We start from the raw sequence: 13,395 nt of genomic DNA on the forward strand, positions 1-13,395 counted from the left end.
TGTGAGGAGAGGCCTCTGTCCGCGGAGTGCCACAACATTTCTGATTTGTGAAAAGCTCATTTCCAGTCCACCAGCCATTTGGTACCTGGATACAACCACCTCCATGGGACAATCCAGGAGAAAGGCAAGGGGAGAAAGAGGAGCAGTACTGTACATGTACATGTATTGCTATGAGCATGATCTCTAGAGCTTCTGAGCGACCATGCAAGAGGGTCAAATATTCCCACACAGAGGCCCCAAGAGTGTGAGGAGTGCTGAAGGCTCCAATGGGAGCAGAGAAGAGAGGGATGGTAGATGCCACACCTGCAGTGCAAAACTGTGCCTACTCCCACCCTTATTGCTGTCATCCATGGTCATTGTCATCATGACTACAGAGACCTCCAGAGATCTGCACCCAAAACTAGGGGTATACTGGCCCCATACTGCCTGCCCATTTCCACTGCCCACAGGGGCCTACTGATGGTCCCTGGCTCATCTGCCCCACACTGCTGCTCCCTTGGCTGGGGCATCTGTGATCCTTTAGCAGGGCTTACCCTGGAAATATTCATGCATGTGCAAACCATCCATCCAAGGAGCCCATGTGCCAGGGGACATCCTTTAACCAGTAAGCAAATGGAACCAGTGAATAGTTCCTCTGTTCCAGTTAGGAGATAAATTGTTCTATGAGTGGCTAGTTCTGAACTGTTCTTCATGGCTCCTTGAAAAGTTTCAGAAGGCTCGAGCCCATGGTCCATAGAGGAGATCAGCTCAATGACAGGCCCCTGGATCATCTCATCATCACCCTCCTTCTGATTCCTTCTTCCCACACTCTCCCTCAATTCCTGGGATCTTCCCAAAAATAAACTAGCTTCAAGCAAGCCCTAACATTGGGCTCAGTCCCCTTGGGGGCTCACAGTCAAGCTATAAGAGAAAAAGAAAGAACACTGATCCCTCTGCCCCTTCCCTGCTCCCTTCTAGAATGTACTTGGAGCAGCTACAGTCCTTTAATCACTCAAGGGAGGGACTAAGCCAGATTTGAAGCCCTCACGGCTTCTTCCCAAAGCCCAAAGCAGTATAAGCAATGGCCTCCTCAAACAGAGGAACATGGGCCTGGAGAGATAGCACAGCGGTGTTTGCCTTGCAAGCAGCCGATCCAGAACCAAAGGTGGTTGGTTCGAATCCCGGTGTCCCATATGGTCCCCCGTGCCTGCCAGGAGCTATTTCTGAGCAGACAGCCAGGAGTAACCCCTGAGCACCGCCGGGTGTGGCCCAAAAACAAAAACAAAAACAAAAACAAAAAAAAAAACAGAGGAACATGAGGATGGAAAACAGAGAGGTCAGGTGTCTGGCCAGAACTGTGCGGTGGCAGGGAAAGGATAAGCTCAGTGCTGGCCCCAAGCCCCTGTCCTGAACTGTGTGCCCTCTGCCTCCAGGTGAATGCCAGACGGGCACAATGGTGGGGCTGGGAACTGGAAACCTGGCTAGAGCTGCCCTCATCATCCTGCTTCTCCCAGAAAGTGAGTACGGCTGGGGATGGGCAAGGAGTGTGATCACTTTCAAGCATGATCTGGAGAGAAAGAAGAGAGAGGGGCCAGAGAGATAGCATGGAAGTAAGGTGTTTGCCTTGCATGAAGAAGGTCAGTGGTTTGAATCCCGATATCCCATACGGTCCCCCAAGCTTGCCAGAAGCAATTTCTGAGTGTAGAGCCAGGAGTAACCACTGAGCGCTGCCGAGTGTGACCCAAAAACAAAGAAAAACAACAAAAAAAGAAGAGTGGTAGTCATTTCCTGGGCTGGGGAAGTCTCACAGGACTCAAGACCCCACCCACAGCCTTTAGCCGGCAAACTATCAGCCAGGAAACTGGAATGAAAAACTAACACACAGTTAGACCTCTGCCAAGCTACCAATGAAAACTCTGAGGTAGAAGCCAACAAGATGCAGGGCTCTCCTTAAAGAAAATCTCAGACCCAATTAGTCTGGAAATATTCTCTAGAGAGGCCTCTGGTATGGACACATACTTTGTAACAGGGTGTGTGAATGACAGTCTCTGTTGCATGTACTTTTCTGGTTGTATGTCTTTCTTCTAAAGTAAACAGTTTTGCAAGAATCTTTCCGCTCTGCTATTCTGAGTCCGTAATATAGAAGATGCCTCACATAGAGAGCCATAAACTTGTCCTGTGACCCTGGGAAAATAGCCCTTCCATCAGCAAAGGGGGCCCAAGAACCCACGAGAGTTGGCTGTGGGTGTCTCCACAGGCTGAGTTCAGGCTTTACACGCAGGAGGCCCAGATTTGACCACTGATATCACATGCCAGGAGTGGCCCTCAGCACCAAGCTAGGAGTACCCATAAACACCACCAGATGTGGCCCAAAAGTAAACAAGCAAACAAAAACTTCCTGGAGCTGAATGATAGTACAGTGGATAGGATATATGCCTTGCATGTGGGTTCAATCCTCAGCATCCCAAATGGTTCCCTGAAGCACTGCTGGGAGTAATTCTTGAGCAACTCTTGAGTACAGAGCCAGGAATAATCCATGAGTAACACCAAGTGTGACCCCCAAAAAAGAAAGAATTCCTAAGCAAGGAAAGAAGCCACAAAGGGAGCCATAACATGGGCAAAGAGTATTTATTTGTTAGCGTTTTGTTAACACATCTTCAATATTTCCATAACCTGGGTGAGGCACTAGAAGTACAGTATCAAGTAAGAAAGTCAGGGCATCTAGCCTGAGAGAACCCACAAGACAGGGGAGATGGAGAGGCAGATGATCATACAACTCCCATAATTAGAAAGAAAATTCTAAGATTTCTATAGCTGAGCCTGGTTCTTAGCAAGGTTCTTATCATCCAGATTACTGCTTTCACCACCCTTGGGGAGGACTTCGAGTCGGGGGACATTGTCCTTCTGAGAGTACCTGGAACTGGCACACCAAATTGTCAAGTCCACATTGGCTGAGGCCGGGCAAGAAGTGTGCAGTCAGCCTGGTGGGATATGGACACCCAGAAAGTTGCTGAGTGCTCCTGCCACCAGCAGAGAGTGGGCCTCAGTGTCTAGATCCAGACATCACACCTTCCTATTCCAGCCCCCAGGACTTGGGAGTTGGAAACCTCTAGGAGCAAGCACCAAAGGTCTCAGTCAAGCCCATTGATTCTCTTCTACTTTAGGCCTGGAGCAGTGTGGGCACATCAGCCTCTCAGCCCCCGTGGTCCACCTGGAGGACCTCGTCACAGCCTCATGCACCATCAGTCAGAAATGCCTCCAGACGGAATCAAAGTCGAAGATTCTGTGGAGGTTGGGAAACAAGTTTCAAGCTGGTGACAGACAGCAGAGCCTGCCAGATGGGAGTCAAGAATCCACCATCACTTTTTACCCCCTCAACCACTCCCGGACCCTGCTCTTCTGCTACCTGCTCTGGAGCAATCATTCGCAGATCCTGGACCAGGTTGAGCTGTGGGCAGGCTGTAAGTTCTTCCCCATGTGCCACCATGCACTTCACCCCCAGTACTCACCTGCCAATCCCAATACAAGTTACTGTTGAGGGAGGATTTGTTCAATAAGCACTGATGGACATCATTTTGAGTCATGTCCCTACTGATAAGTGGTAGATCTTAGCTCCATTTTGCAAATGAGAAAATCAAAACCCACTGAGGGTAAGTAACTTGCTGAAGGCCACAAATAAGAAGGAAGCCCAATTTTTTTTTTTTTTTGTTTTTGGGCCACACCCGGTAACGCTCAGGGGTTACTCCTGGCTATGTGCTCAGAAATCGCCCCTGGCTTGGGGGGACCATATGGGACGCCGGGGGATCGAACCGCGGTCCTTCCTTGGCTAGCGCTTGCAAGGCAGACACCTTACCTCCAGCGCCACCTACCCGGCCCAAGGAAGCCCAATTTTTAATCATGAACGCAGTGCTGCTCACCAGATAAGGCAGGAACCAAAATTCTTTTTTTGTTTTTGTTTTTGTTTTTGTTTTTGGGTCACACCCGGCAATGCTCAAGGGTTACTCCTGGCTGTCTGCTCAGAAATAGCTCCTGGCAGGCACGGGGGACCATATGGGACACCAGGATTCGAACCAACCACCTTTGGTCCTGGATCGACTGCTTGCAAGGCAAACGCCGCTGTGCTATCTCTCCGGGCCCAGGAACCAAAATTCTATATGACTCCCTAGTCCACACAAGTTCCAGCTATGGAGACTGACCCAGGGAAGGTTGTGTCCACCCTCGTCTCTAACTAAAAAGGTGGCATTTGTGTTAAGTCAGTATATAAGGAAAAATAAGATACTAAGATTTTGTTTAAGAATTAATCACAAGTTGGAGCAGGAAAGATAGCACAGCGATAGGGCGCTTGCCCTGCACGTAGCCAATTCAGGATAAACAGTGGTTTGAATCCCAGCATCCCATATGGTCCCCCGAGCCTACCAGGAGCGATTTCTGAGCACAGAGCCAAGAGTAACCACAGACCACTGCCGGGTGTGACCCAAAAACGAAAACAAAAAGAATTAATCATAAGGTACTATAGTGATGATACAGTGTATTAATAGGGAGTTTGCCTTGCAGACAGCTGACCCAGGTTCAATCCCTATAACCCCATTGGTCCCCCAAACTTGCCAGGAATAATTTCTGAGCGCAAAGCCAGAAGTAACCCCTGAGCCCTACCAGGGGTGGCCCAAAGGCCAAAAAAAAAAAAAATAGAGAATTAATCATAAAGCCAAGGATGTGGCATGGTGACTTACCTATATGGGAGGACAGATGTGACCTCCCAGGACCACAGTACCACAACAACGAAAAAATTACAGTGGAGGACTGTAGAGATGTCACAGTGAGTAGGATGCTGGCCTTGCAGGCAGTCAACTGAGATTCAATCCCTGGCACCACATATGCTTCCCCTGAATCCTGCCAGGTATGATCCCAGAGCATAGAACCAGAACTAAGTCCTAACCCACATGATATGGCCCAAAACAAAAACAAACAAAAGAGAATCACTGTACACTAACACTGCTCTGACCACATGCTCCACAATAAGTCATCAGCCTTCCCCAGAACCCTAAGGGATAAGTGCATTCCCATATTACAAATGAGAAAGTGAGACACAGAAATCCTCCCAAGATTACATGGATAGGATGGAGGTAAAGTGTTTGCCTTGTATGCAGAAGGTTGGTGGTTCGAATCCTGGCATCCCATATGGTCCCCCAAGCCTACCAGGAACGATTTCTGAGTGTAGAGCGAGGAGGAACCCCTGAGCGCTGCCAGGTCTGACCCAAAAACAAACAAACAAACAAAAAAGATTACATGGATAATGACTGGCAGGACTTGGAATAACAAGAAGCTCTGGGATTACTGTCAGGAAGCCAAGGCTAGAGACTAGATTTTCCTAAAATAGCCCTTCCAGGGCCATCCTACCTGGGAGCAGGAACAGAGAGACAGGGACACTGCCAAGGGAATGACCCAGAGTGAGAAAGCAAAGTCATCAAGCCTTAAAGGTATAGGAGGGGGGATTTTCCTTTTCTTCCCTCCTTCCTTTCCTTCTTCCTTTCTTTTCTTATTCCTTCCTTCCCTCCCTTTCTTCCTGCCTTCTTTCCTTCCTCCCTCCCCCCTTCCCTTCCTTTCTTTTCTCCCTCCCGTCCTTCCTAGAAAAAGATTTAAAAAAGGTATAGGAGGAGGGGCTTTCTGAGGGTCTGACTCCTCAAAAACTCTCTCCTCCCTGCATGAAGACCCTCCCTCAGCGCCCCATAACTTGTCCTGCATCCTGAACGTCACAACCAACAGCCTCACCTGCCAGTGGGAGCCAGGACCCGATAGCTACTTGCCCACTAACTTCACCCTAAAGAGTGTTTGGTGAGTAGGGCTCTGTGCCAATCCTGGAGCAAGGACAAGCCAGGACAGAGGGGATGGGGGCTGAAATGGACCTCCCTTTCCTTCCCTCCTCTACTGACACCCATCTGGCCTATTGACAGGAATCAGAATAACTACCAGATCTCTGAGGTGATTCTCCCCGACTGTGTGCCTGAGGCCGGGCAGAGCCACTGCACTATCCCACGAGAACAACTGCAGTTGTACCAGAACATGAGCCTATGGGTGCAGGCGGAGAACATGCTGGGCACCAGCAAGTCCTCACCACTGTGCCTCACACCCAGCGATGTGGGTGAGGGACATGGAAGGCTGGAAAGAAGGGTCCCTCTTCTTCCACTTTTCACTTCTTTCACTTAGCTGACTAAGTGAGGCAGAGGCATCTGGGAGGAGAGAGAGGAGACAGCCAGTGGGTTAAGCTGGAGATAGACCTGGGAATAATCCCCAATGCAAAACCAGAAGCAAGCCTGAGCACTATCAGGTGTGACCCAAAAACAAAAATACACAACAGACTCTCAGGGGGTACTAAGTGTGATGGAGAAATGAGGACACAGGGAAAGGCCTGATCTACCAGATGACTTCAAGAAGATCCTGAGAGGAAGTGAGGGAGCAACCAACCTTCTGGTCATCTGGAGGGAATGTGTTCCAGGAGAGAGAACAACCAGAATGAGGGTCTGGCCCAGAGGTCTCTAAAGTAGCAGATGGCAGAAAGACCAGAAGCATGGAGACAAGGCATGGAGATGGAGAGATGGTTCCCAGGGAGGAACCATCATTCCCAGGGACGAGGCAGAGCAGTCAGGCAAGAGGGAGCTAAGAAAGGCAGAGCTGTAGCTCTGTGGCAGGGAGCCCGCCTGGTGTGTATGAGGCCTGGATGTAATCCCCAGCACTCCCAAACAAAAGTGAGAACAGGGTGGGGGAAGTTAAAGTTGAGCCTGATCAAATTAAGTAGGAAATGGCCTGGTACCCACTCTCCTGGCAGTGAAAGTGGAGCCCCCCACACTGTGGGCCCTGAAGCCACACCCCGAAGCTTTGCCGCCCCACTGCCTGCAGCTGCGCTGGGAAATAGGGAAGCAGAGCCTGTACATACGTCAGAAGTGTGAGCTGCGCTACCAGCCCCACCTTGTGGGGGCCAACTGGACTGTGGTGAGGCAGAGAGTCACCAGTCACGCAGGGGAGGGGACGGTTTCTACCAGGGCCCCGGGGTCCAGGCTCACAGCTGTGCTCCCACCAGGTGGGCCCCTTGATCGCCAGTTCTCTCCAGCATGAGCTCTGCGGACTCCGCGTCTCCACAGTTTACACCCTGCAGATGCGCTGCACGCGCTGGCCCCTGCCTGGTCTCTGGAGCAGCTGGAGTGCCAGTCTGGAACTGACCACCGCAGATCAGGGTACGTGGGAGGCTTGGGGCTGGAGCAGCCATCAGGTCACAGTCCCACTACCAGGCCAGCTCCTGACCAACTCCACTCTTGCTCCACCCACAGTTCCTATCATCAGGCTGGACACATGGTGGCGGCGGCAGAGGCAGCAGAACCCCAGGACAGTGACCATACAGTTGTTTTGGAAGGTGCCACTCTTTGATGACCACCATCACCCCACCCCACTCCGAAGTGGGGGCCTGATGTGTGAAAATCTGTGATACCCTTTGTGTCTGTGGCTGTTCAGCGAGGGAGACCTTCACCCTTCTCCCTTCTTCCAGTCTTGGCCCCCAGGAACAGAAAGAAGCTGGGAGGGAAGATGACTTAAGGCTGGGGCCAGTTCCTGTGACCCATACACCCCACCCAGGCATGCTCCCCCAATTCCAGATGAGCTGCATATCCTCTTCTCCTTTTCCTTCTGTGCCCTCCATAGCCAGTTCCCCTGGAAGAAGACAGCAGTCAGATCCAGGGATACCTAGTCTCCTGGCACCCCCCAGGCCAGAATGTGACAGCCATAATTCTCTGCAACACCTCAGCGCTGGGCTGTAACTTCGACTTGCCATGGCACGTGCGGCAGGTGAAGCTGGTGGCCTACAACTCTGCTGGAACCTCAGCTCCTACCCCAGTGGTCTTCTTGGAGAACGAAGGTAAAGGGAGTGAGGGTGTCCATGTAGTTAGGCAATGATCCAAGGGGTACACTGCCTGGTACACTGTACCAACTAAGGTTGGTGCACAACCTTAGTCCTGCCACGCACTACTAGGCAAGTCACTAGTCTAGCAAATGGGGAAGATACAGCACCCAGACTCCAGAGTGCCTGTGAAGGTTCCATGGTTACGACATGCCAGGCAGGTACTAAAGAGATATTACAGCAGCTAGGGCATTTGTCTTACATGTTGCCAACTACAGTTCAAACTAGCACCCCATATGGACATCCAAGACCCATCAGAAATAATTCCCCAAGTAGTTAGAAGTAAGCCTTGAGCACTGCCAGATGTAGCCCCAAAACAAAACAGACATGTTAGACCTGGGGCCAGAGAGAAAGATAGTACAGGAGTTAAGATCCTTGCCATGCATGCAGCCAACCCCGGTTTTATCTATCTACATATTGTCCCCAAAGCATTACAGACAGTCCCCTGAGGACGACCAGGAGTGATCCCTGAGTGTAGAGCCAGAATAACCCCTAAGCATCACCAAGTATGGTCCAAGCCTTCACCCCAAAAATATGTGCCAGACCCAAAAAAACTGTTCCATATGTGTTAGCTATTTTTATCACTGACGAGTACCAGGTTAAGCTGCTATTTGTGTCTACACAGATACACATGCATACATGCACATGCACATACATGCTCTAAAAAAAAACCTATGTTTTTCTAACTAGAATATAGTCCTTGAATTAATTCCTCAGATTCAGGAGATTGTCCACCCCTATTTCCACATTCCTCTCACAAAATAAAACTAATATTAGCAACATATAATATTCCCACTCATCAACCTTGTGAATTTAGCCAGTCATTTAACCTCTGTCTCTGTTTTCTCATTGAAAACAGGCAGGAGTGTGGAGCCATATTCTTTGAGTGGATTTAGAGGACTGCTGAATGAACATTTACCAGGGACCATCTCACACACACACACACACACACACACACACACACACACACACACACACACCACAAAGTTAGACTTTATCATGCTCTGTCTTCTCTCCCCAACATCAGCTGGCTCTATGCTAGGACCCTATTCAGCAGTTTTTTATTTTTTAATCTCATCTTCTACTTTACCAATAAGGAAAGCAAGGGACCAGAGCTATAGCACAGCAGTAGGGCATTTGCCTAGCACACAGCCAATCCAGGACAGACAGTGGTTCAAATTCTGGCGTTCCATATGGTCCCCCAAGGCAGGAGTAATTTCTGAGCGCATAACCAGGAGTAACCCCTAAGCATCATTGGGTGTGCCCCCCCCAAAAAAATCAAAACCAAAACCAATAAGGAAAGCAAAACAGAAATCAGTCGCCACTTGAGATAGGAATTAGACCAAGGACCTGGCATTACTTAGAGAGTAGGTGGCAAGATCACCTCACAAGTAATACAATTTTTGACTCCAGGACGAACTCCCTTCTTCACTTTCATTCTGTTTCCTTCTACTCTGCCTGCAGGTCCACCGCTGGCCAGACTCCACATCCTGGCCCAGGACCCTCACAGTCTCTGGGTGGGCTGGGAGCCACCCAGTCCTCGGCCTCGGGGTTACGTGATTGAGTGGGGTCTGGCTCCTTCCAGCCCCAGCAGCAGCAATACCAGCTGGAAGATAGAACCAAATGGGAGCATCACAGGGACCCTCCTGCAGGGTGAGGCTGGTCTGGGGGAACTGGGCCAAGGGCAGGGTTTAAAAAAAGAGAGATGCAGGGGGCCAGAGGGATAGCATGGATGTAAGGCATTTGCCTTGCATGCAGAAGGACGGTGGTTCAAATCCCGGCATCCCATATGGTCCCCCAAGCCTGCCAGGGGCAATTTCTGAGCATAGAGCCAGGAGTAGCCCATGAGCGCTGCCTGGTGTGACCCAAAAACAAGAGAAGAGAAAGGGGGGGGCCGGAGCAGTGGTGCAGAGTTGTAAGGCGCTAGCCTAGGACGGACTATGGTTCAATCCCCCAGCATCCAATATGGTCCCCCAAACCAGGAACGATTTCTAAGCACATAGTCAGGAATAACCCCTGAGCATCATTGGGTGTGGTGTGGCCAAAAAAATAAAGAGAGATGCAGGGTTTGACAACCAGTGGCCAACCTGCATACCCCAGAGAGCTAGGTCTGCAGTTGTTCTTCAATCTTCAGTGTTCTCATCTCAAATCCTGAAAATTGGCTTCCCTTTCTACCTCTGTCTCCTTCCTATAGCTCTGACCTGTCCCTCTACATACTTCCTTCCTTATCCCAGTGAAGGCTCTGAAGAAAAAATTGCAAAGAAAGCTACAGACAGGCCAGGTTAGAGCTGCAGCTCTCACTGGCTCAGCTGTCTCCCATGCCTATCACCTGCTCCATCTTCTCTCCACAGAGAACATCAGGCCATTTCAGCTCTATGAGATCACCGTGACTCCCCTATACCAGGACACCAGGGGTCCCTCCAAGCACATCTATGCCTATTCCCAAGAGACAGGTTCGTCAGCTTCCTGACTCCACAGAATCCCTCCCCCTCTCTGCCTGGGCCCCCAGGACCAGGAAAATGCGGGACCATTTCATTCCCTACCTCGGCACCATCTCTTCCGGCCCTGATACTTAACAGCAGCAGAAGAGAGCCAGGGCAGGGATGGGGCCCAGGCAGTGAGTCTGATGAAATTCAGAGTGAGCCTGACAAAAGAAACCAGCTGGACCATGTAGAAATTAGATGGACCGGGGCCAGAGAGATAGCATGGAGGTTAAGCATTTGCCTTGCATGCAGAAGGTCAGTGGTTCGAATCCCGGCATCCTATATAGTCCCCCGAGCCTGCTAGGAGCGATTTCTGAGTGTAGAGCCAGAAGTAACCCCTGAGCGCTGCCAGGTGTGACCAAAAAAAAAAAAAAAAAAGAAAAGAAATTAGATCGACCATAGGGGGTTAGCCCAAGTCAATCTATAAGTAAAATGAGGCTGTACTTCTCAGAATTCAGGTAACTGGGCTTCAGTTCAGAGAACTTGGTCCTCGGCCTGCCCTACTACTATCTGATAGTTGAAGGAATTCAGTGGCGGGTTCCTGGAAATGGGGCTGGGGTGCAAGGCTCCTTGGACATTCCTTCCTCCTTCACCCCACTATGTCCTAGTTCTTGGAAAGCACATTTCAACACTTCACCCAACTGGCTCTCCATCAACCCTAACTACTCTCTCCATCTCACTACTCTCTCCATCTCCCCCATAGCCCCTTCCCATGCCCCAAAACTGCATCTGAGGCGCATTGAAAAGGCATGGGCCCATCTAGAATGGGTACCCGAAGCTCCTGAACCTGGAAAGAGTCCCCTGACCTACACCATCTTCTGGACCAATGAGAAGAACCAGTCCTTCTGTGAGTCCCACTCATGACCCCACTGCAGGAGGGGGTGCTTGTGGTAATGGCAGGATCTCCAGCTGACCCCTGTCTTATGCACCAGTCTCCTATCTGAATGCCTCTGCCAACAATTGTATCCTCCGCGACTTGGAACCAGCCAGCTTATACCATGTCCACCTGATGGCTGCCAACCAGGCTGGGACCATCAACAGCACTGTCCTCACCCTTATGACCCTGACCTCAGGTATGGAGAGGAGGGCAGGGGTTACCTTGTTGGGAAAGGTGCTTCACTCCATGCTTGAGAGTATATAGGCCTGGCTCCCCTGATCTGATGGAGGAGACCCAAGCATGTCTTTACCCCAGTCTGAGAGCAGAGACAGTCTGTGACTCACTCACATTCCTCTTCTGGCTCTCCCAAGACCCAGACCTTTCAGAGATGCACATCATCCTAGGCCTTTTAGGCATCATGCTACTTTTCAGCTGCCTCTGTGGAGTTTGGTGGTTCTGCTGCAAACACAAGTGAGTTCTTTCCAGGATCTCTCCCCTCTGGCTGTGTGGAGTGAGTGGGGGCAAGGCTTGGAAAGTGCAGGCCTGCCTGAATTCGGCTCTTTGGCTTCCATCTACAGCAGGAAGAATCCCCTCTGGCCCACTGTCCCTGACCCAGCTCACAGCAGCCTAGGCTCCTGGGTGCCTCCCATCACATCAGAGGTGAGAACCCCTGAGGAAGGGGCAATGGAGCTCAAGGTATTATGATAAGGGTATGTCTGAGGCTTTCTAGCAAGATCCCCTCCCTCTGGATTCCCAGTTTAATTTTCATCATAGCTCTATCCATTTCAAAGTCTTCTATCCTTCAAAGGCTGACTTGAGCTCATTCTCTCACTGCTCCCAGCTAAGAATAAACAGCAGGGGCAGCAGATAATGTGCCAAGCTCTTCAAGCGGAACCTTCTGAGTCCCAACAGAGAGCTATGGGAATGGCCCCACCATGGACCCCACTCCAAAGGCACGGGGGCTGGGGTGGAGAGGAAAGGATGCACATCCTCATCTGACATCCTTGTATCCAGGAGACCTTCCAGCTGCCTAGCCTTCGAGACTCCGGCACTGCCCCAATCACCAAGATCACAGTGCTAGAAGAAGAAGAGAAGAAGCCAGGGGCCCTTGAGCTCCCTGACAACTCAGGGACCTGTATGCTTCCCACCCTGGTCCAGAGCTATGTGCTCCAAGGAAACCCCCAAAGTCCTATACCCCAGCTCCAGCCCCAGCCCAATCCCAGTGACCCCATCCTGTATGGACAGGTGCTGGGCAGCCCCTCTGGGTCAGGGTCAGGCCCAGGGCACTACCTCCGCTATGACTCCATGCAGCCCCTTTTGGAGGGTTTCACCCCCAGCCCCAAATCCTATGAGAACCTTTGGTTCCAGGCCAGCCCTCTGGGAACCCCAGAACCCCTGGTCCCAAGCCAGGAAGATGACTGTGTCTTTGGGCCACTGCTTGACTTTCCCCTCTTGCAAGGCCTCTGGATACATGGTGTGGAGGAATTGGGGGCCCACTAGGGCTTTGGAGGATCCTTTGGAGGATCTGGGCCTGCCTCTGGGCTATGGGAAAGAAGAGGGTCAACTCAGTAAGGACAGGACTGGAAAACCCCACTCTAGAAAACACAGAAAGGCACATTCCCTGTCTACCTCCTCTCTTCCCTCTGGAAAGGACAGAACATCCTTCCTCCAGCCCACACTTTCACACTTATTCCTAGTTATTTCCATCTCTCAAGCTGGTTTGTGACTAAGATTTACTTAAGAAACTCCAGTGTGTCTGAGTCTTTTGTTGGGCAAGAGGGAGTGTTCTCAGAACTGTTTTCCCTTTGCTTTATTGTTGTGTAGAATGGTTACGAGGTCTTTAGAAACTCCCCCAATATAACTGCGGCTGAAGGCAAAGAACATAAAGGGGTGGTTAGATTAAGGGCCATATGCTTGCCTGAAGAACGCATAGTTTTAAAATTCAGACAGTACTTGCTGGATCTGAGCAAGGGTGCTTGCCTGGCACGTGGCCGACCCAGATTCAATCCCCAGCATCCCTTATGGTTCCCCCAAGCCCGTCAAGAGTAACTCCTGAATACTCTGCGGGTGTGGACCAAAAAAAAAGAAATGTTTTTCAAAAATTTAGAGTG

General features: G+C 50.6%; 1 protein-coding gene across 1 annotated transcript; it reads left to right on the forward strand.

The window, feature by feature from the left end:
* Positions 1-1,432: 1,432 nt before the first annotated feature.
* CSF3R (colony stimulating factor 3 receptor) lies at positions 1,433-12,784 on the forward strand. Its single transcript, XM_049775529.1, has 15 exons — positions 1,433-1,496; positions 3,144-3,440; positions 5,688-5,811; positions 5,931-6,118; positions 6,803-6,966; positions 7,055-7,208; positions 7,302-7,384; positions 7,669-7,882; positions 9,389-9,577; positions 10,276-10,377; positions 11,111-11,254; positions 11,340-11,480; positions 11,662-11,755; positions 11,863-11,944; positions 12,299-12,784. The coding sequence occupies exons 1-15, from the start codon at positions 1,433-1,435 to the stop codon at positions 12,782-12,784; spliced, it is 2,526 nt and encodes an 841-aa protein (XP_049631486.1).
* The last annotated feature ends 611 nt before the right edge of the window (positions 12,785-13,395 follow it).

The sequence above is a fragment of the Suncus etruscus genome, chromosome 6, assembly GCF_024139225.1.
Source record: "Suncus etruscus isolate mSunEtr1 chromosome 6, mSunEtr1.pri.cur, whole genome shotgun sequence".
Taxonomy (NCBI): Eukaryota; Metazoa; Chordata; class Mammalia; order Eulipotyphla; family Soricidae; genus Suncus; species Suncus etruscus.